The 21,944-nt window shown below is 37.0% G+C and overlaps 1 protein-coding gene across 8 annotated transcripts in view; it reads left to right on the top strand.

Annotated features, from left to right (window-relative positions):
* The window catches only part of ADGRV1 (adhesion G protein-coupled receptor V1), a 519,382-nt gene that overhangs the window by 240,724 nt on the left and 256,714 nt on the right, over window positions 1–21,944 (top strand). For 6 of the 8 annotated variants that reach the window (XR_015552022.1, XR_015552021.1, XM_087430056.1 and 3 more), the window contains one exon: window positions 3,358–3,458. Coding sequence is in view for 6 of the 8 variants with exons in the window: in XM_087430056.1 (XP_087286182.1) it covers window positions 3,358–3,458 (101 nt within the window). In the remaining 2 variants the exon portion in view is untranslated. Of the gene's footprint in view, window positions 1–3,357; window positions 3,459–3,670; window positions 3,872–6,717; window positions 8,099–21,944 lie in introns of those variants that run through there. The other 2 variants (XM_087430058.1, XM_087430057.1) reach the window with 2 other exon arrangements.

Genomic DNA, 21,944 nt, shown 5'->3' with positions numbered 1-21,944 from the left:
TAGCCCTTGAAATATGGCTGGTACAATTGAGGAACTGAACTTTTAATTCTATTTAATTTTAATTAATTAAAATTTAAATAGCCATATATGGCTGTGGTTATTGTATTGAACCTCAAAGGTTTAACACCCTGATTATCTGGAGGCTGGTCTCCTGGCAACCTCATCCCTCTGGAATAAATCTTTTCCCCTAACCTACAGAACTTGTGTACTCCAAGGTGTTTCATGTTGACTTTGGTTCAACCTAGAAAACTTTTCAGGCTTGACAATTTTCCTGCTCTTAGCTTATTAGTAGCAGGAACCAAGAGGCATCGTGCTGAGGGGAGGGTTGCAGGAATATGGGACTCAATAGAGAAGAGCAACAGAAAGTAGAAAAAGTGACAGTTACAGCTAGCATTAGGTGGGAAAATAGAAAAAAACTAAGCTAACAAGCTCATAACTGATTTAATAATGTGGTGATCATTTGACTGTTTAGATTTATCTGTAGAGAAGACAGAGATATGTAGGTAGACAGAGATACAAAATTTATAAATATTTTAAGGAAATTTTCATGGGAAGAAGTATTAATATTTGGCTTGTGAAGGGATAAACTTCAGTAATTTGGGAAGTGTATCCCATTCTTAAGGGAAACCAAACAATAGAGGTGTGTACTGGATGTGCATATTTGTATATAAACATTACATATGTTTATACACATACAGACATTCAAATATTGTATAGATAGAAGATTTTGGGGCCAGTTTGATAATAGCAAAAGAATCTAGCTGTTCTTGAGAGATTTTTCTTATCTACATCAAAGATTATCAGCTATCATTTTGTTAAGGGTAGTATTTTTATCTTCCGTCTCACTTCTGATGGTATGGAAAAGTCATTTGTGTTAGTGAACTAATTAATTGCTCTTTTCCAACTGAGTCTGTACCCTATGCAGTGCTAGGAAAAAAAGTAAAGGAAAATTATTCTATTAGCTGCTTATTTTTCCTACGTAATTGCCAAGGGATCAATTTTTTAAAATTTGTTTAGAGTACACTGTTAAAAAACTGTTAGAGTTTAGGTAATACCTCGAACTGTGACACTTTTTTAAAAAAACATTCTATTTATAGTTATAACATTTTGTATCCTATGATTTACGTATTTATACTAAGAGAATTTAAACCAAATAAATGTTACAATTTTTTTCAAAAACTGACATGTAAATTTAAATCACGTATGCCAAATACAGTTATTCAATATCAGATAAGAAAATAAAATATAAATACTTAGCATATAGTGCTTTGGAAATTTGGTAACTGCAGTCTTCATTTCTGTAAATCTGAGGTATTCAGTATCTTTCCCTAGGCCAGCTGGGGCTAGGCACAGCCTGCCTGAGGTTTTTTAGCACCACTCTTCTCCCCTAAATAAAAAAATGCATCTAGAGAGCCATCATACAATATAGTTATAGGCTAATAGAATCTCGCCCATTTTCCTGCCACCAGCTTTGAATCCTGAACTGCCACCAGGTGTCATGCTAGCATTTTAACTGAAGCTTAACATACTTAATTAGATATTCCTGAGCTGGTCAAATGTAACTGTACTCAATTTATATCATGAGGTTGGAGTATACTGGAGAATTAACAAGTTAAGGGAAAGGGCTATGAATAAGCTCTTCTTGTGAATAAGAAAAAACAGTTGACTCATGTGTGTTTCTTCTTTGCCCAACACTAATCCTCTTGCTTCACGTTGTTACCATCTACCACAATAAAATTCCAGTAAAGCACATATTTGTGATCATGCGGCCTCTAATGAAAAAACTTGCAAGGCCCTGCTTTTAAGTCAGTATATTATACACACACACACACACACACACACACACACACACACACTTAAACCTTGAGTTTAAGCCAGCTTTGATCATCATAGGAAATTCAAAGTGTGCATTAGTGTGTTCAGAGCATCAGCTTGCATAGTTAATAGACCACCTCAGTAAAAGTGCGAAATCAGCCATGGCTCTGTAGGGTCTGGATATACTGTGTACCTGTGTGGGTAGATTTTGGAGGCAGCCCCAGGACCTGCACACTGGTCCCAGAATGCCCCATGGCAGCCTTCCTAAATATGGATTACTCTAGATTTCTAGGCCTAAAGCCTTGACTCATGCAAACCCTCACTTCCTGGGTGGAACTTTGTCTCCCTTACTAAAATCTAAACATACTGAAAGCTTTTCCCAAAAGGAGTTATGAGAGGCATTTCTGTACAGACAATTAGTCATAGATCCCATGTGGCATTTTGCAGATGCCCAGTCCACTTATGCCAACACGTACTTTAAAAGTTTGTTCCACCTTCAGAGAAGATAATGAGAAAACAAAATGTTAAATAAATGCAGTGTCGCCTCTTTGTCAAGCAGACATTGATACATGAGGTAATGCAGGCAAGGTACATGGCAAAGAGTGTACACATGCCAGGTGTTATGTTTTGATAATTCTTAGACAAAATAACCCTATTGAGGACAAGGGTGGAGGAAAAGTTGTAAGTGAAAAAGCAAATGGGTTACCATATGCAGCACATGTAAATTTTAAAAGGCAGGAAATATTTTAAAAATATGTGTATGCTCTGCATTTAAAACCTGTCATTAAAAGAAGTTTATACAAATTGCAAGATAAAAGATTTGTGGGTTAATGCTGAGGTTCTAATCATCCCCTTGAAGTAGTGTAAATAGGTGAATTCAAGTAGATTTAAAGAAAATAAGAATAATTTTCTTCACTTCACTTAGAGATATAGATGTTTAGATTAAAAGTCGTCTCAGGGGGAAAGAACACATTTTGTTTCTGGTTTTGGCATCCAGTAGCATAGGTTGCTCTTAAAATTCATAATTACCACTCTTGTAATTACATAACTATTCCTGGTAGATAAAAAGGTGTAATTACCCAACCTGAGTTTTGGTGGTACCATTCACAGTTTTATGCCTGAAAAATCCTGTTCACCTCCCTAAATCTCTCTATTTAGCCAAGCCACCTGTTCTTAGAAAATTGGATTGGAATTTGATTCTTTTCTTAAATAGTAAAACTTGTCTAATGGAAACATAGAAAACCAAAAGCTTAATGAAATTATTAATCTGCTTAATTTGTGCTTTCTTTTTAGTAGGGAAATGATCATGTAGATGTTTGAAAATTAAAGTTCCCTTTGGGGTTCTTTGATAAGTGTGAAGATTTTATGTGTCTTGTAAAATGGAGTAGATTAAAATTGCAATGTAACCCTTCCCCGAGATACTGTGCTGTGCAGCAAAGGCAGGCTACAGACCTTATGTGCTTAACTGTTCCAAAGATTTTCGCTATGCTACTGTTTGTTCATGGATTATAAAACCACACGTGGGCTTTTTTGTTCCTACAGGTCTTTGCCTGGCTGTTCTTTCCCATATCTTCTGTGCCAGATATTCCATGTTTGCAGCTAAACTTCTGACTCACATGATGGCAGCCAGCTTAGGTACACAGGTAGGAGAGCTCTGGAATTTCCGACTTTCGTGAGATGTTCATGTTTCTTCTTCTATGATCCTTGACCTGAATGTATAAGTAAAGTTTAATCTCAGCTTAGTTAAAATGAGCTTGTTTAATTTTGTAGTGGAGAAGGATTGGGGGAGGAGAGCGGTAAGAGGAAATGAGACAATCAGGCCTAAAAAGTGTATTTTGTGAACTTCCTTCTACAGAGAAGTACCTTGATATCATCGCTTGCAAGAAAATACCTGCTTCTTACCACAAAGCATTGGATTGTCAACTTATATATGCTAAATATATTACTAATGTGTATATATTTTAAAATTAGCATATTTTATTTAATCTATTTGAATAAAATATACTCTGTTACAAATTATTTATATGGAGGGCATTAAAACGATTATAGTTGAAAACATCTGGATTATATATTTTGCTTCATTTAATATTATAGAATATAGTTTGGTAGAACATTCTTTTTTGAAAAATTGTTCAGGTGTCTGTGGCAGAAGAAATAGTGTGAGAAACATTGAGTCATTCTTCAGCATACAATTTAAAGCACAGAAGGTAGATCAAAAGATGAAACTAAATGCCTTTTCTGTCCATGAGGTACTCACAGTCTAAAACAGTAGATGTACATATAAATAACTATAGTGTTATAAGTGTAAACACAGACTATTTGCAAACTACTCTGTGAATATAGATGAGGACGTAATTCATTTTTCTATGAAGGTCACACAGAAGTCTTCATAGAGGTGGTGGCATGTGAGCCAGGTCTCGAATAAGAAGTTCATGCAGTTTGTTGATAAGCGCAATGATGGGCATAGTTGTTTATATAAACAAATGGGAAAAAGCATAATCACTTCTGCTTTAAGGCTGTAATTACAGATCCAGACAGTAAGAATACACCATATAATGTTATTATTGGGAGAACTTTGTAATACTATTTTATAAAATGAAATTTCTTCTTTTCTGGGTAGGTAGGAACACTTTTGGAGTGCAGAAAATGCTATTTTTGGATTGGGTGCTGATTATATGCATGTGTTCCATTTATGTAAATTTATTGTGCTTTACACTTACCGTTTGCACACTATCTTTTAGAATGCTAATGGCATGTTATTGAATTCTGAACAGAACTTTTAAAAATAATACTAGTAGAGGAGCTGAAATATAAAATGGAAAATTATCTGGGACGTTGGACTTCTGTTGCCTTTTTTAGTCCCAGGAGTGAAAATGACATGTGTAAATTTCATAACTCTATTTTTTGGGGCACAATTAAGTGCTGGATTCCAAGTGGAGGATCCCAGATTGGGGTTTTAAAGTACCTGTGAACTCTGGGAGGTAACAACTGTTACTAAAGTAGGGGCTTACACTGAATTTGACAAGGCTATTTATATTGCCTTGGTAACTATCTTAACTCTCTGATCTTGCCTTGGCTTCTTGTACGTGAGATCTTAGAAAACCCGCCTTCCATAATTAGAGTTTACTTGGCTGTATTCACCACCCACTCTGGTGATTTTTTGGCAGCAGAATTTGTACAAATCTTAATTATAGAACCATAGAATTACAGACAACTCTTCAGTGTCCTAGCAGACAAATTTGCTCATGTCTAAGGATGTGAAAGAAAGACTCAGGGTTTATATGTGGGGACATTGCCTTCTGATTCACATTGTACTTGACATGAATTTTGGAGAAAATGGTTAGTCAAATCCATGTTTTTCAGTATATTTTTAGAATAGATGAAGCAATGTGGCATGAAAAATCCTATAATGTATGACTTGTGACATGGAATAACTAAAAAAATAATTTCCATAGTTTATTTTTGGCAGGAAGAATTGGTATATTGTTGATAGAAAGTACTGCTTCCTCAAAATGTTTTACCGATCTACTTTGAATTTTAAAATACCCTCTAAATTAAAAAGAATAATCATCTCCCTTAAAACCTTTTAGCAAAGGCTTTTTGAAATTCTTACTCTCCAAAAAAAAAAAAAAAAAATGAAGCTGACTACAGGAACCTGGGCCCACCCTTTCTGAATTTTAAAATCAGATTTAGATCTCCAGTTACAGATCTTGCCAACAGGGGCATTCCAGTTCCAGCCTCAGATCTCTCATTTGGGATCCTCCGTCAACGTTATGTTGACATCCTTAGAGTTTAAGTTGCCTCTTGAGAAGTCTTCAAAAGTACAGATTTGGCCTGTGGTTCTTTGGCTAAGGGAGTGAAACTTCTCTAGCAGATCTAGAATGTTTGAGTTGTGACTACTCTGCAGACAGCTCTGCCAAGACATTTGGTTTCAAGGTTTTATTGCTGACCTAGGACTAAGTTGAATGGCTTTTGTGGGAAAGGGGAAAATGGAAATGTGAGTCTCTGACGTCCTTTCAGAGCAGTGTGAGTCGGTGAGGGAGGCAGTCGGCGTCTGGAAAATGTGGGCGTCCGGAAAATGTGCTCTTCTGGCTTTATTTCTCTACTTCTAGAAATATATATAATATTACATATAATCCATAGTTTATTATAAAATTATATATATATATCCATAAATGGAGGAAGATAGAAAGGAATCCAAAGATTGTTCCTCTTTAAAAGTCAAAAGATTCCACTGTATTCTAGAATTTGTCATTCAAGCATCTTTAAGAATCATTGACTACAAATTACCAGCAGGTGGCAGTAGAAGTTTTTTTTTTTTGCACAAAACCTGTTTTTGGTCTCTCTTTAGCCACGATGGAGTTCAGTAGAAAACTTGAGATGTTTTCACAGTACTTCTTTCACTGGCTAGAGTCGTCTTCTGCAACGTAGCAAATACGCATCTGTGAAAGATGTGAAGAGAAAGCCTCTCTCTTTTCATCCCCTATGTTCAGAATTGAACTAATGAATGTAAGGCACTATAAGAAAGCTTGTACATCCCTGACTTGGGATATATCTTTCTGTCATTTATCATTCATAATTAAATTCAAGGGCATAAAATTATTTTGATTATATTTATGCCGTTATAAGCTTTAAGAAGAAAAATGTGTTTATTGAAATGCCACAGTTAGCAGTTTTGAGATAAGGTCTGTATTTTCAGTATTGTTGATTTAAAAAGTATGTATTTTTCTTCAGTGCCATGTTAATGTTTCTCACTTATCTAAAAGAATATGATTAAATGGCAAGAAATTGTGAGACCATTCCCGTCAAGTATGAAGTGAAAAACAGCAAACAAATTTTTATGGCATTGGGTGATATTTCTCGGAAAAACATCTAATTATATCTTTGGAATTTTTATCTTAGAATCACGTTGCCAACCCATGTGTGCCCTGATAAGGCTGGTCAACAACGAGGACAAAGGACAAGTTTGCAGTTCAGGGTTCTCGATTCTGGGGGTTCTGTCAGGAAAAGCAGTTCTCCAGATCTAAAAAAAGAACAGAAGTTTCCTCATAGAAAACATGATAATGAGATAAAACTGCATTTACTCTGATGAATAAACTTAACCAGGGGGAAATATTGGAGTTGTTTTTTCTGTTTTTTGTTTGTTTGTATGGCGTAAGTACATTTTCTGAAGCTGAAGAGCAAATTTGTCTAGAAAAAAATGTATGTAAAAATGATTAAATTTATCAACTAGCCTATGCAGTATGTGAATTCTGATGACACTGTGAATATCTGAGAATTTGAAATACTGAAATATAAATTTTTGGTAGCCACTGGGTGTGCAGGAGTTTTAGGGATGTAGGCCTCCTCCTCAATAAGGGACAAGGGAATTTCCTTAAAATTCAGGGGGCTGTCCTCTGGAATTTAGCAAAAGTTAGGCTGTCAGTGTCTTGTCCTGTATCCTCATTCTGCAACAGTTTGGGGTGTCATTTTGCAATGTCATTGTTTCCCAGGTAGGATCCTGCTCAGCTACTCCTGCCAATAGATTCTGCTTTAATCTGCAGTGTATGTCATTCTAGCTTTGACTGTCTGGCTTCTTTGAGACTCTTTGAGAGTCATTGACTGCACTTGACTGAAGCTAGAAGGTGTGTGTGACTCTAATCCTGGCTCCTTCTGGCTACTACAGGGCCTGGTTTCTCTCCCTACAGCTTGCACTGTTTTGTTGAGACTGTCAGCTCAAGAAAGTCATTGTTATGTGTAGGGTCTGAAAACAAGTATCTAACAAGCATATTTTTATGGATTGAAGTGGAGTAAGATAGAAATCGTGAAATGTTCATTAATCAGGTTTGTCATTAGTTAGAGGTTTTGGTTAATCACTTGTTAACCTGAGTATCCTTTGTTATTTCTACTTTTGTTATTAAAAAATAAGTGTTTGAGTTGAAGTACAAGGTTCAAGATTGGATCTTACTTTGAAGATTGGGAATTTAAGAAGCACAAAGGGCAGTTATTCAGTAGGACGTTTATGATTATATGTTAGTGCCGATGTAAATGGATTAGGTAGGTGTTTCCTAGACTTGGATCTAGGCATCTTGTTAAAATTCAGAAGCTAAATAGTAAGTCTGGGGTGGGTTTCTGGATCCTGCTTGTTAAGAGATTAGATTAGCTATAATAGACCTACATTTCTGGTTGTTGTTGTTGATGCCACTACTGCTGTCGTTATTATTACTAAACCCATACTATCAACCTGTTTTCTTTACTATACAAAATTATTTAAGAAATTCCATTAATTAAATTTTTACTTTCATTTAAAGTGTCAATTGCCTTTAAAACTACTTATAAACATTTATTTGTCCTTCTTGAAGGAAAGACTTCTGCTGCTGCTTCCTTCTGGTTTTCTTTTCGCCCCTGGGTTACTAAGAAAAGGAAAGGTCCTTAGACAAGCAAACTAACGTATGACTCAGAGTTCAACGAAGCTTTTACTTTGGTCATTCTCATAGCGTTTCACACTTTGCAGAACTTCTCAGTGTTTTTTTGGACATGAACCACTGGAAAGAAAGTATAGCCAGCATCCCCCAAATTCTTTCTTTCCTATGAAGAACTGGTGAGGGCCTCAACTTTAATAGGATTGCGTATGTAAGACTTTTATTTTTTGTACAAAAAAATTCTGAAGTATTTAACTGTACCTTTTCTTCATGTAGAAATTAATTTGGTGAACATGAATAAAGAGCATTCTGCACACAGATATGAATATACATTTAAGTTGAATTTATTAAACTATTTGGTTCTAATTTAGGTGTGCTTATTGTTGTGGCCAAAATATTATCACATTTATGACTATAAATGCCCATTCGACCGTCCAGTAGTGAAATGAAAACAAAAAAATTGAGCAAACCTACTTATCCCAGGTCAGGATCATCATTCATCTGTGAACTCAACCACTTCCACCTCATCTACCAAATGCACAAAATTGAGATTATGCAATGGGAAATACCAAGCAAGATCTGCACACGTGAAGCATGTAAATCACAGTCTAAAACAGTAATCGCATGGGAAGAACCAAGTTTGTATGTAGAAGATACCTTCTTCTCTAGTAAACTGTGTAGTACCACAGAAGCTGTGGATGAGGCCTAAGCTTGAAAAAGCTCCATGGAGCAAATGGAATCTGACTTGGTTGTTGACGGATGTATAAGATTTGAAGACTTAGAATGTGGCACATTCTAGGCAAGGAAAAGAACAAGAATAAAGACATGGAGGGTATGGTGAACCTGGGGAGTTCCACTCAGGGGAGGCATGCACATGTGCATAGAGAAATGGATAAGCTGACTGCAGGTGAGGTGCTCCCTTATTGTCTGAGAACCATGGGGAGTCACCGACAGGAGTTAGTCCAGAAAGGCACAACACAAAAGGAGTATTTTGAAGGATTAATCTGGCAATTAGGGATTAAATGAAAAATGGATTAAAGTAGATGAGAGGCTGGAATTAGGGAGATTGGTTCAGAGAGGCAGGATGGTTAGCTTTGACCATCATCTGGTTATGATATGTTGTGAGCTTGGGCAATGAGAATTCAAAGGAAGGAATGAGAACTAATAAAAATACCCTGTTTTGCTTTAAGTTTTATGGTTTCACTTCTCTATTTAAATCAATAAAAAGGCCACATTGCAAATTTTATTTTATTTAATAAACATTATTATAATACTTACTAAGCATTATGTGAGATAGGTACTAATATTGTTCCTATTTTACAGATGACAAAATCCAGGCACAAAGAGTTTAAGTTCCTTGCCCTGGGTCACATAGTGGGAAGTGACAGAACCATCACTTGAACACAAGCAGCCAGCCTCCAGCCCCTGTCTTTAATCATAATGCCATACTGCCTTTCAAATCAGGAATTAATGAGATTTACTCTATCACCAAAGGAGGTAGACGATTATAAGGTGACTGTAAAACCAGTGGTTTCATTCACTTAAATAGAAAAGGCTGCAAGTTTTAATAGATATAGAGGGATATGCACAATTTGGGCATAGATAGTTTAAAGTTTCTATAGCTGATGATTTAGATGTTAGCTACATAAACACAGAGGTCTTGACACTGTAAAATAGGTTCTTTGAGGTGGGTTGTGTAGAGAACCTGTGATTACAGAATACACATAGCTGATGTCATTAGGGGCTTACCTTTATGGGCACTGAACTAAATGATTTACATGTATTGTCTTGTTTGCTCCTTATAACCAGATGGGGTGGGTACTGTTATCATCCCTACTTTACAGATGGAAAAAATGGGACTAAGAGAAGTTCAGTTACTTGCCTAACCTTCATCGATAGAGTATTGCAGCCAGAAGAAGGATTCGAACCCAGGTCTGTCTGGCATCAAAACCCATGTTTAAAACATTGTGCCGTGTGAAATGAGAAGGAGCATTAGAAGCAGATAATTAAAGCATAAAATTTTTGAAGCTAAGGAAGGAGAAAAGATTTCAAATGGAAGGACTGAGCATCAGTGGGAGATTAGTCCTCAAATCGTCAAGAACAAGGTCACTGGAAACCTTGGAGAGGGATGATGAAAATTAGACATAATGAGTCTATTGATGATGAAAATTAGACATAAAAGGTTAAGAAGTAAATAAGTAGGGAGAAAAAGGAAGAGGCTGTTTCAGACCACACCTGAGAGAAGTGTGGCAGTGAAAGGAGGAGGCATTTGGGACACAGGAAGAGGGAACATCTTTGGCACCTCTGATCAGAAAAGGCTTGCTGAAGGGAAGCTGGGCCCTGGGGCTGCCACCCACCAAAGGGACAGGCCTCCTCCTCTCCCACCCCACCCCCCTCCGTTGGTATTTTTCTTTCCTTGTAAGAGAACTTTCCATAGAAGTTTGATGAAAGGGTAATAGAAATTAGTAAATTTCTCTTTGGCTCATGTTTTTATTTGTGCTTTTTGATTGCTTTGAAACTTTTTATGCCTAAGGCAGGTGACACTCTGCTAGTGTACATAACCTAATCGTGTTGTATCCAGATTAGAGATTTGAGCTTTTTTTTCTGACTTCTTGAATCCAAATTTCTTTGATGACATTATTATTATTGAATTTCATGTGAACTTGCAATCAATCATGAAGTAAATTTGTAATTAGTCATTATCAAATAATTTTATAATCCCTTCTGCAACGAAAAATGTTAACATTATGCTATTCACAAGCTTATGCTTTGAGGATTAAGACGATATTGGTCTTCACAATGCAGTGAACCTTGAGTATTGATCAAAGTATTGAATTTCAGAAGAAATAATATATTGTAGTTTTGCTTTCTTATTAAGTATACATTTTCTTTATACATCAAATGTTTCCTTCTTAAAATCTTTTAATAATAAAATCTGGCTCCTTTTTTCAGCAAGCCTTCAAAATTCAGCTCAACCATAGACTGTTCTTACTAAAGTGAAAATAAGTGGATGCTGAAGATATAAAAATAGTATCATGGTCACACTACTGGGAAATTCAGACTTTCCCAAGTGCTGAAGTAGCAAAGCAACAGAAAGAGTGAGTAATATTCTGAATGAGGCTACAGTGACATTATCATGTTTGCAACATGGCTTTTGTTACTTGGAAAATTTGTGAGGCAAATCCAGATTTTACCAGAAAATACCAGTTTGGAATCTTCTGTTACAGCCTCAGAAACATAAACTATCCTTGACTTTTAAAAGCTTCTTTTGATGTCCCTAACTAGGGAAAATCAACATCTAAGAAAAATTGTTTTTACAAATATTTAATAATAGCTCTAAAGAATTTTAAGTGACAAATATGGGGTGTAGGGGAAGAGTCCCACTTTTGGAATTAGAAGGACAAATGGGGTAACATCCCTGAGCTGCGTTGGAAAAATCTTTGGAAAATAATGAGAATGCCTGCCTTGCAGAGTTGTTAAGAGGATAATAGATCATGTTCAAAAAGCTTGAAATACAAGAGCTGGGGAAGGAGGAGGCAGAGGAGCAGGGCAAGGAAGATTCCTGCTGCCGCACAACGTTGCAGAGGCCCTTCAGGTTCTGCTCTGAGTTGAATGCTTCCTCATGCCTTCTGGAGAACTGAGCCTGTTTTCTGTTCTTGAGGTTTTTGTAAATCAACTTAAAGGCAGGTGACAATTTTTGCAGCCTCACCCTTTTTAAATAGTCGGCTCTATCATGCCTGTTACCATACCTCTCACTATATTGTCCCAGAGAGGCTTTTCTGTTGATCTGTATTATGTGTAGACATGGTATTAATTTTGCCTTGTTTATATTTTTCAAATGAGATTTTCCCCCCCAACCTTGAATATTTTCTAAGTTTTTCTGTCTTTATTGCTTGTTTTGAATTGTTAGAACCTTGAGAACTGGAGATATGTGTGTGTGTGTGTGTGTGTGTGTGTGTGTATAGTCATGCATCACTTAATGATGGGGATACATTCTGAGAAATGTGTCATTAGGCGATTTTGTCATTGTCATTGAACATCATGGAGTGCATTTACACAAACCTAGATGGTATAGCCTACTACACACCTAGGCTATGTGATACTAATCTCAGGGGACCGCCGCTGTATATGCAGTCCGTCGTTGACCAAAACATCATTATGTGGTGCATGACTGTATATACCTATTTAAAAAAACGATTTTATATGTGTGTGTATATATACACATATATGTATATGTATCTGTGTGTATGACGTGAGCTTGTGCATGCCTGTGTGTATACATTTGAAGTTTGAAATAGGCATATATTTTAAAAACACAAAGACACTATTTAATGAAACACAGTCCTGCTAAGGACTACCGTAAGCACTTGATATGCGTAATTCCATGTAATCCTTACCAGTACTCTATGAGATAATCAGTATTATTATTGTTGCCTCTGTATTGCTCATGAGAAATCTGAGACTCCAGACGGTCACGTTACTTGCCTCAGGTGCCACAACAACTAAGTCTGTCAGCTCCAAGCCCTCATCTCCCTCTCCATCCCTTTGCAAAGGACACCACAGAACCCCTCAGTGGTGCCTTTTCCCTCCACTTCCATGGAGCAAAATAGCACGGTCTCTTGCAGACAGCTTTTCTTTAAAACAGAATTCACATACCATACATTTCACCCATTTAAACTACAATTTAATGGCTTTTAGTATATACACAGAGTTGAGCACCCATCACCACAATTGATTCTGTTTATTTTTTCTAGCTTTGGCGAAGTATAGTTAACATTTACTATTGAACTAATCATGTTAGTAGGCCTCTCTTCAATCTCCTCTTTAGCTCTCTGACATCTTGCCTCCTTTTGTGAATCTTTTCAATGAGTTTTTTGGTCGATTCTGATTCTTAGCAACCCTGTGTACGGGAGAGCGGAACCCTGCCCATCTTTTGCGCCATCCTCTCACCTTCCAGCACTACATCAGACGATGCTCTGCTGCTATTTAGGGTTTTCATGATCAATTTTTTTCAGAAGTGAGTGGTCAGGTCCTTCATCCTAGTCTGTCTTAGTCTGGAAGCTCCACTGAAACCTGTCCACCGTGGGTGACCCTGCTGGTATTTGAAATACTGATGGTGTAGCTTCAGCGTCACAACAACACGGCAGCTGCCGCAGTATGACAACCAACAGATGGGTGGAGTGGTTCCCTGACTGGGAAACGAACCCCAGCTGTGATGGTGAGAGCACTGAATCTTAACCACTAGACCACCAGGGCTGGCTGTAAGTGGCCCTTACAAAACTGGGTTTTACGTTTCCGCATACATCCGTAAGTCCCAGAAAGTGGTGTCTTTGAGCTTTAACTGCTTGCGCTACCAACAGAGTGTCTTATATTTGTTTAGTTGCCTATCTGCCTAGCTGAGCTTTAAGTTCCTGAGCAAAGAGACTGTTCTTTTTTTACATCATATACTGTGCCAAAAGGTATATAAGAAGGCCAAAATAACAACAGTTATAAAGGTAAAGCAGCCTTTCCTATAGGCTTGTTAGTTGTGAGCAGTCTAGAACTGCCTTTCTGGCAGAGCCCCATTTGGATCCCATCTTCCAGGAACATACACTGTGTGTTCTGCCAGGGATGGGAAGGAACTTGGTTTCAGGCACTGTGTTTTGGTTGTAAGGGTGAATGTTATTGCCAAATTGAAACATTTATGTGTCACATATCAACAACCAAGTACATTTTGTGGCCAGATTTCATCTGCAGAAGATGGCATGTGCAAATGATTTTGTGGGGTTTGGTGTGGAAACTGTGAGAAATTCCACAGCAACCCTAAACCTTACCTCCAAACCCTACCCCAACCCAATTTATACCCTTGTCCCTTCTGGAACACAGAAATCCAAGTTAAATGACAGTCAACCTTTGAGTTTATATTCTCAATTTTTATGTATTTTAAGACTTTTTTAGTATGGATTTCCATTTTTAAAAATATGCATAGAGTTAACCATATTTGGGAATTAAATACATTTTATCTCACTGCTTCCAGAGTGTATCCCACTTGTGTCCTCTTCTCTCCATCTTCACTGTTAGTGCTCATGTAAGCCATCTTTCTTCTACACTAGCCTCCAAACTATTCCCCATGGTTTTTCTCTGGCTGCTTTCTTCATAAACTGTTCTCTTCTCAGCAGCTGGAGTAGTCCTTTTAAAGACTGTATCAGCTCAAGTCATTCTCCCACCTAAAATCCCTCAGTGACTTCCTATTGCACATAAAAGAGGAACTTATGACCTCCATCCAACAGACCCTGGAGGACAATCCCTGCCTCCTCTGATCTCACCTCCTACTGTCTCCATCCATTCAACCAGCACTAGCCACAGTGGACACTTTTCAGTTCCTTAAACATGCCACCTCCTTGTCCTGGGTCCTGGGTTCCAGTTAATTTCTAAGCCTGGAAAGTTCTGCACCAGTGTTTTTCCCATTCATATATCCATTCATCCATCCTTCATTCACACTCAGCTCATATGTTATCACCTCAGAACAGCCTCTGAGTAGCACCCCCCACAATATCACATCATTATTATGTTTACTTCATATCAATGTCTGAATTGTGTTGTTCATATATTGTATTCTGTCCCCTTCTTGCTCTCTACTTCCCACCTCCTAGAATGTAAACTCCGTTAGATCAGGAACCACCTGTCTTGTTCATTGCTGTGTTTCTAGCATCCATAAAAAGTTTTTTGACATATACTAGGTTTTCAATAAAAACTAGATAAAATGAGAAAAACAATAAAGTGAAAGGAAATTGTAGGCTTTCTCCTAAAGAACATTTTTCAGCAATTTAAAACTATCACCATTTTCTCATGCAAATGAACTCTTTCTGCAGTCTCAATTCTTTAAAGAAAAATGAGGATTTTAAAAAAAGACTATTCATATTCTTAAAGAATTCTAATGTTGTAGTGGTCTACAATTTATAAACAAATTGCATTATAAATCTTGGTTTATAATTTAAATGTATTCTATTCAGAATTCATTTTTCCAGAAAAATAGTTACAAAGAGAAGTTAAGATCCCAAGCCAGCCACCAAAACCCATTTAACTCTTAATCTGGCTATTATGAATCCCAAATGTACTTTGTAATTTTTCTTCATGTTAAAACACATTCTGATTTCTGATTGGGAACTTCAAGAAAACTCTCGATGCTCCCACAGCCTCTGGCATATGGCTCTCCTTCCTTCAGAAGTCCATAGAAGCAGACAACAAGGGGTCAGGAGGGTGGTGGGCTGGGGAGAGGTGAGATGGAACCAGAGGTGAGAGGCAGACTTCTGGAAAGCAGCTTCCTGAGTTCAGACAGATGCTTCTGCAAGTGAGTCGGATAGCAAATGTGAAGGTTTCTAGTTTTTGGACATAGTGTGGGGATAGAGATTTGGCTCTTAAAGCAGCCTTATTCTCTTCTTGTTGAGTAGCAATGTTGGACATGAGAGAACAACCATTGGAATCTACAAAAGAAATTTTCTTAAGTAAGATCTGTGTTCCATTGGAATAACATTTTGTGTTAAGATCTAGTGTAGACACGATAGGTCATAACTAATTGTAATAACCAATTATAATAAATAACTAGTAAATGTCCATAGTGCCAAAGTAATTAATATGGATCATTAAAATAAGGATATAAGGGCCTGGCCCAGTGGCGTAGTGGTTAAGTTCGCGTGCTTTACTTTGGCAGCTTGGGAAGGTTTGGATCCCAGGTGTGGACCTACACACCGCTCATCAAGCCACGCCATGACAGTGTCCCATATAAAGTGAGGAAGATGGGCATGGATGTTAGCCCAGGGCCAATCTTCCTCAGCAAAAAAGAGGGGGATTGGCAGCAGATGTTAGCTTAGGGCTAATCTTCCTCACACACAGACAAAAATAAGGATATAAGTAACAAGGTTGTCCTATTGATTGGAATTAGGCCTGGGATGAAATCCTCTACATACTGCAGTATGTCTAGTCATAATGAACAATCCAGCCGTGTTTAGGTCATGTTTATAATTATGATGAAACCACTGTTAGTTTCTGAGTTTATTATATCTGATACCACACCCCAAAAGCCTTGTAACCTCTGAGTAGCTGAAAGCGTTCATTACAATGCCTGGTATTTTGAAAACAAGTGAGTTAATGAGATACAAGGATCACAAAATCCTACTTCCTCCCCAAAAAATATTTTTAAAAATTAAAGTCTTTGCATTTAAGGAGTATGATTTTGTACCTTGGAAATCTTTAGATAAAAAGTGAATGTGTTGGTTAATTTTTTTTTGCTTCTTTGAATCTGCCTGGAGAAGTGTTCAATAAATATTTGTTTTAGAAGGGCAATATAAACATTTTAAATTATATAAACAGAGGCACGTAGGTATCGCTTATGCAGCTTTTTATTCCACATATGTACAAAGGCCGGAGGAGTCTTCGAGATTAACCCCAGGAAGTCAGAGTCGCTGGATTGCCGCTGTTTAAACTCAGGTCCTGGTTATCATCACTGTTAACTCACTAGGTACTTGTGAGACCCCATAAAAATTGAGTTTATGTTGTACAAACAATCCACACTTGAGCAACCTTCAACTGTAAGGATTAGGAATTGCTCTTTCAAAAATGTTTGTCAGGGTTAATTATTGAAGACTCTTGTGTGAATATAGAAAAGTCAGATGAGGGCAAGCAAGTCTGTCTACCATGTCCTGTTTGAGTCTGAATCAGAGCAGCAGAAAAATCTATTTATTCTCTGGGTAATGAAAAGAAACGGACCTTTCCTGAAATTTTGATGGAGGCCCAATTTAAATTTATCTCCTTGTATATACAACAGCCATTCATTGTTCCCATTCTGCAAATATTTAGTGTCGTATGTAATATATCAGGCTCTTTGCTAGGAACTGCAGACGTAAAGATAAATAAGACGTAGTTTAGATATTCGAGTAATGTGTAGTCTATTAGGAAGAGGATAACCATGTAAATAAATGACGACAAGAGAGTATTACAGGCATGTGATAGCAGTCTGTACAGCATACAATGGGAACAAAAAGACGGGAGTTATTTATTCTATCCAGGGTGAGGGGTGGAGTCGGGAAAATCTTATAGAGATGAGACTGCTTAAGCTGTCTTGAAAGGTGAGACGTCTTCACCAGGTAGAATCTACATATAATTAAAATACAGACATTAGTAAAGGCAGAGGAATGGGCTGTGAGTGGCAGGATCAGTGATGCAAAAAGGATTGCTCCATGTTGGATTATATTCTGTTTATTTCACAAGGCTTCGGGGATGGTTCAGCTGGTTGCAAGTTGATGGTGAGGAAGGAGAATTACTTCTACTGCAGACCTGGAAGCGATGGAGCGTAGTCTCCAGACCAGAGAAGAGCTGATGTTTGGGGAAGTAACAGGAAATGAGAATTTCTTATAGGTTTTTCCAGGATAAGAATTTGGGTGCCTCAGATACATTTTCATGTCTCATGAGCATTTTTCTTAGAAATGTGTTAAATAGTCTAATCTGAAAGGGTGACTGTATCCAGTTCTGTACTACTGCTCATAAAAAATAAGAAGTCTCTCTTCTCTAAGATGTCAGTAGGGTTTCAGATTTTCTTTTTTTTAATCTTTTATTGATGCATGAGGTAATAACTCTTAGAAATTGAAGCATTCATTATGCATTGAAATAAAAACTATTTCATATTTTAAAGAATAATTCCTCAAAACAACCCCAATAACCTCTTTGTTATTAGTTCAAGTGAAGAAGTAAGAAAAAGCTAATCAGATATAAAGTATATTTTTCAATGTTACTTCAGATACAATCAACTGCAATCATATGTTAAAGATGCATATGGCATAAATCAATATAGTTTTATATATTATAATATTTAAACTTATATAAAAATATTAATACAACACTACATTTTATATGCCCTTTATGTAATCCCTAAGGACAAATTTCAGAAAAAAAACCTACAATGAGATTGTGATAACTCCAACTATATAGCTATAGGAAATATATCCTGTGTATACTTTGCGTGATATTACCCTTTGTGAATTTACTGTTGAATTCATATTCTTGAAGTAAAGATAGAATTGAGAGCATAGAGAAATCCAGTGAAAATACCACAGGAAAATATTTGTGTCGTTGTTTAAAATTCGGCATGTGTAACTCTTTTCTAGGTTATTAATAGGCTTGAGAACAATAATATAAGCAATTTCTCCTAAATAGAAGCAAGTCTGAGAGAACAGACTTCCGTCAGAAGTGGCTGCTGTTCTGGAGAGGGGAAGCTGAATTCAAACAGTTTTGTGAGAAACTGGAAAAGAGGAAGCAATTCAGCTTCACAATCGGTCACCGATATTTGATTTACTCTCTTTGGAGTTTACAAGTGGCTGCCAAGTTACGTATAACGCACACTGCCTAATCCTTGGAGGCCTCTTTTCCAGCTGATGTCTGCGTCACTGGTGGCCATGAAAGAGGAAGCAACTTGAGGAGAAGATTGTTTACCACTTGGGTTTAACATGGGAATTAGAAGGCTAGAGTAAGTGGTTTAGAACACCATTGGAATGCTGTTTTCTATAAATTTAAAAGACATAGTGATCCCCAAGAGTTACTTAGCATCTAGTCCTAAATGTTAATTAGGATCTCATTCTGAAGGGCACCTTCTTACTACTTCTTTGGAGGTAATTATGAAAAGTCGAAGACATACTTTTTTTTTTTTTATTGAGGTCATATTGGCTTATAACATTCTGTAAATTTCAGGTGTACATTATTACATTTCAATTTCTGTATAGACTGCATCGTGTTCACCACCAATAGTCTAATTTTTATCCATCAGCATACATATGTGTCCCTTTATCCCTTTTGTCCTCCCCACCACCCTCTTCTCCTCTGGGAACCGCTAATCTCCTTATCTATGTGTTTATCTTCCACATATGAGTGAAATCATATGGTATTTGTCTTTCTCTGTCTGATGTATTTTGCTTAGCATAATACCTTCAAGGTCCACCCATGTTGTCACAAGTGGCATGATTTTATCTTTTTTATGGCTGAGTAGTATTCCATTATATATATATATATATATATATATATATATATATATATATGTCTTCTTATCCATTCATCCGTTGATGGGCACTTGGGTTGCTTCCACATCTTAGCTATTATGAATAATGTTGCCATGAACATAGGGGTGCTTAAATCTTTTTGAATTGTTGATTTCATGTTCTTTGGATAAATACTCAGTAGTGGAATATAGCTGAATCATATGGTAGTTCTATTTTTAATTTTTTGAGAGATCTGCATACTGTTTTCCTTAGTGGCTGCACCAGTTTGCATTCCCACCTGCAGTGTGTGAGGGTTCCCTTTTCTCTACATCCTCTCCAACACTTGTTATTTCTTGTCTTGTTAATTATAGCCATTCTGACGGGTGTGAGGCGATATCTCATTTTAGCTTTGATTTGCATTTCCCTAATAATTAGTGATGTTGAACATCTTTTAATGTGCCTGTTGGCTGTCTGTATATTTTCTTTGAAAAAATGTCTGTTCATGTCCTCTGCCCGTTTTTTGATCAGGTTGTTCATTTTTTTATTGTTGAGTTGTATGAGTTCTTTATATATTTTGGAAATTAATCTCTTGTCAGATATATGATTTGCTAATATTTTCTCCCAGTTGGTGGGTTGCAAAGACATACTTTTAATAAATACCTCTTATGTTTACAGTCATTTATAAATTCTGTGTGAGATTAAACAAATAATCAAACTGACTAACAAACCCCAAAGTAGTCACAATCACATCCTCAAGAAGATTATAATCTAAGGAGTGCTAGGGAGATTTCTATAGATATGAAACAAGAGTAAACAAGGGGAGATAAAATCAGCTACATAAATGTGGCATCATCCCACATTCTTTGTTGTTGCACAGTTATACTTTTTCTCACTTACAGATTACAATTTACTTGAGGGTAAGGACTTTAACTGCATTTGTTTGTTAAATCTCCTTCTGCGGACAGACTGGAACAAATGGGAAAAGAAACCATTGACCAGCTGCAAGTGAGTAATTCTTCCCGTAAGATAAGCCTGCTTCAGTTTTCAAGTGGCGAATGACTTGGGAAAGGTGTAGAAATAAGGTCACAGACTCAGATTTGTTTGAAACACGGCTTCTGTTCCCGTTCTCCCAGTCTGCAAGCAGGAGGAAGGAAAAGGAGCATCCACCAGCAGAAGTGGGGTGAGGGCTCCTGCCTCGCTTCCATGGTTCTCTACACAGAAGTGGAACCCAAGATTCCCCCCTCCACCCTCTTTCCGAAAATTGTTTTGAGATTCACAGGAAAGACAGATCCTTATACTCACAAGTAAACCCACTTAACATATGTATCTGAAAAGCAGTCCGTGTGTACATTTTGAAAATGAGAATTATCAGTAAACGAGATGAGATATAAACTTGAAAGGAGATACGAAAAGGAAAGAAAAGAAATTTTCGTTCAGAAAAACAAGTAAGGTATGACATTAGGGGAGTAGAACAGTTAAGATATTTCATTAGTTTAGGTTTTTTAAATTATTTTTTACTTTTAAAATGTGAAATATATAGTAATTTTGATTATGGAAGCACTGATTCCCCTCATCAAAGGAAGAATGGCTTTTTCTTGCTTCCTTCCAAGGTTTAACCTTGTATCTTGAAATTTAACTTTCTTTTTAATTGTGTTGCTTTGATTTGTTGGATTTCTTTTCTTTTCTTTTTTTTTTTTTTTTGCTGAGGAAGATGCGCCCTGACCTAACATCTGTTGCCAATCTTCCTCTTTTTGCTTGAGGAAGATTCATGCTGAGCTAACATCTCTGCCAGTCTTCCTCTATTTTGTATGTGGGTCACCACCACAGCACGACGGCCAACAAGTGGTGTAGGTCTGCACCCAGGAACTGAACCTGGGCCACTGAAGCGGAGTGTGCCGAACTTAACCAGTAGGCCACGGGGCCAGCCCTGATTTGTTTGATTTTATCCCTTCATTTTCTGTAAGTGGTATGTATTTAATTTTAAATTTTAGTTCAATTAAAATATATTCTTTTAAGAAGCCATTTTCAAATCTTTTTTTTCATTTTATTTATATAATTCATAGAGAGGTAATGGTATTGTTAGTAATATTCTTTTTGAGCTCCTGTTATAATCCAGAGACTTTAAGTATGCAACTTCATTTTATTCTCATGGTAGTGCTATCAGTAAGCATTATTATCTTCATTTTATAGCTGAGTCAACTGAGTCTCACAGAATATAATTAAATCTGCCCAAAAACCATCACTACAAAGCAGGACTAAGATTTGAACCCGTATGTCTCTGAATGTCTTTTATCCACTAAACTACCCACAAGCATGTGTATAAATGTGTATGCATATGTATATCACATGTACATGAATGTGTGTCATATAACAGCTACCTTTCTCTTTGCCTGAAAATTACGGAAGGCTTTTGCCAGATAGATGTAATTCCAACGATCAGAGTTGGAGAGTGCCTTTCAGTGGGGAGAAAGCATTTGGAGCAAAGAAAACAGCATCGGTGAAACTTTGAGTTTGGAAAGTACAAGACATGTTTTTAAAAACCCCTGAGTGGGACACTGTGACTGACGTGCATCGTCTTTGAATGAGGGTGTTGGGGGGAAAAGCTGGAAAGTCAGATCAGATTAGCTCTGGGATATACTGAAAGCTCGATCTAGAAGTTGAGGCTCTACTTTCCAGACATTGGAAGGTTCCTATCAGAGAAGTGACGTGATCAGAAGGTGCATCC

This window comes from Ceratotherium simum, chromosome 4 (genome assembly GCF_057802395.1).
Source record: "Ceratotherium simum simum isolate JZ-2026a chromosome 4, ASM5780239v1, whole genome shotgun sequence".
NCBI classification, from domain to species: Eukaryota; Metazoa; Chordata; class Mammalia; order Perissodactyla; family Rhinocerotidae; genus Ceratotherium; species Ceratotherium simum.
This window is presented reverse-complemented; position numbering and strand designations above follow the sequence as displayed.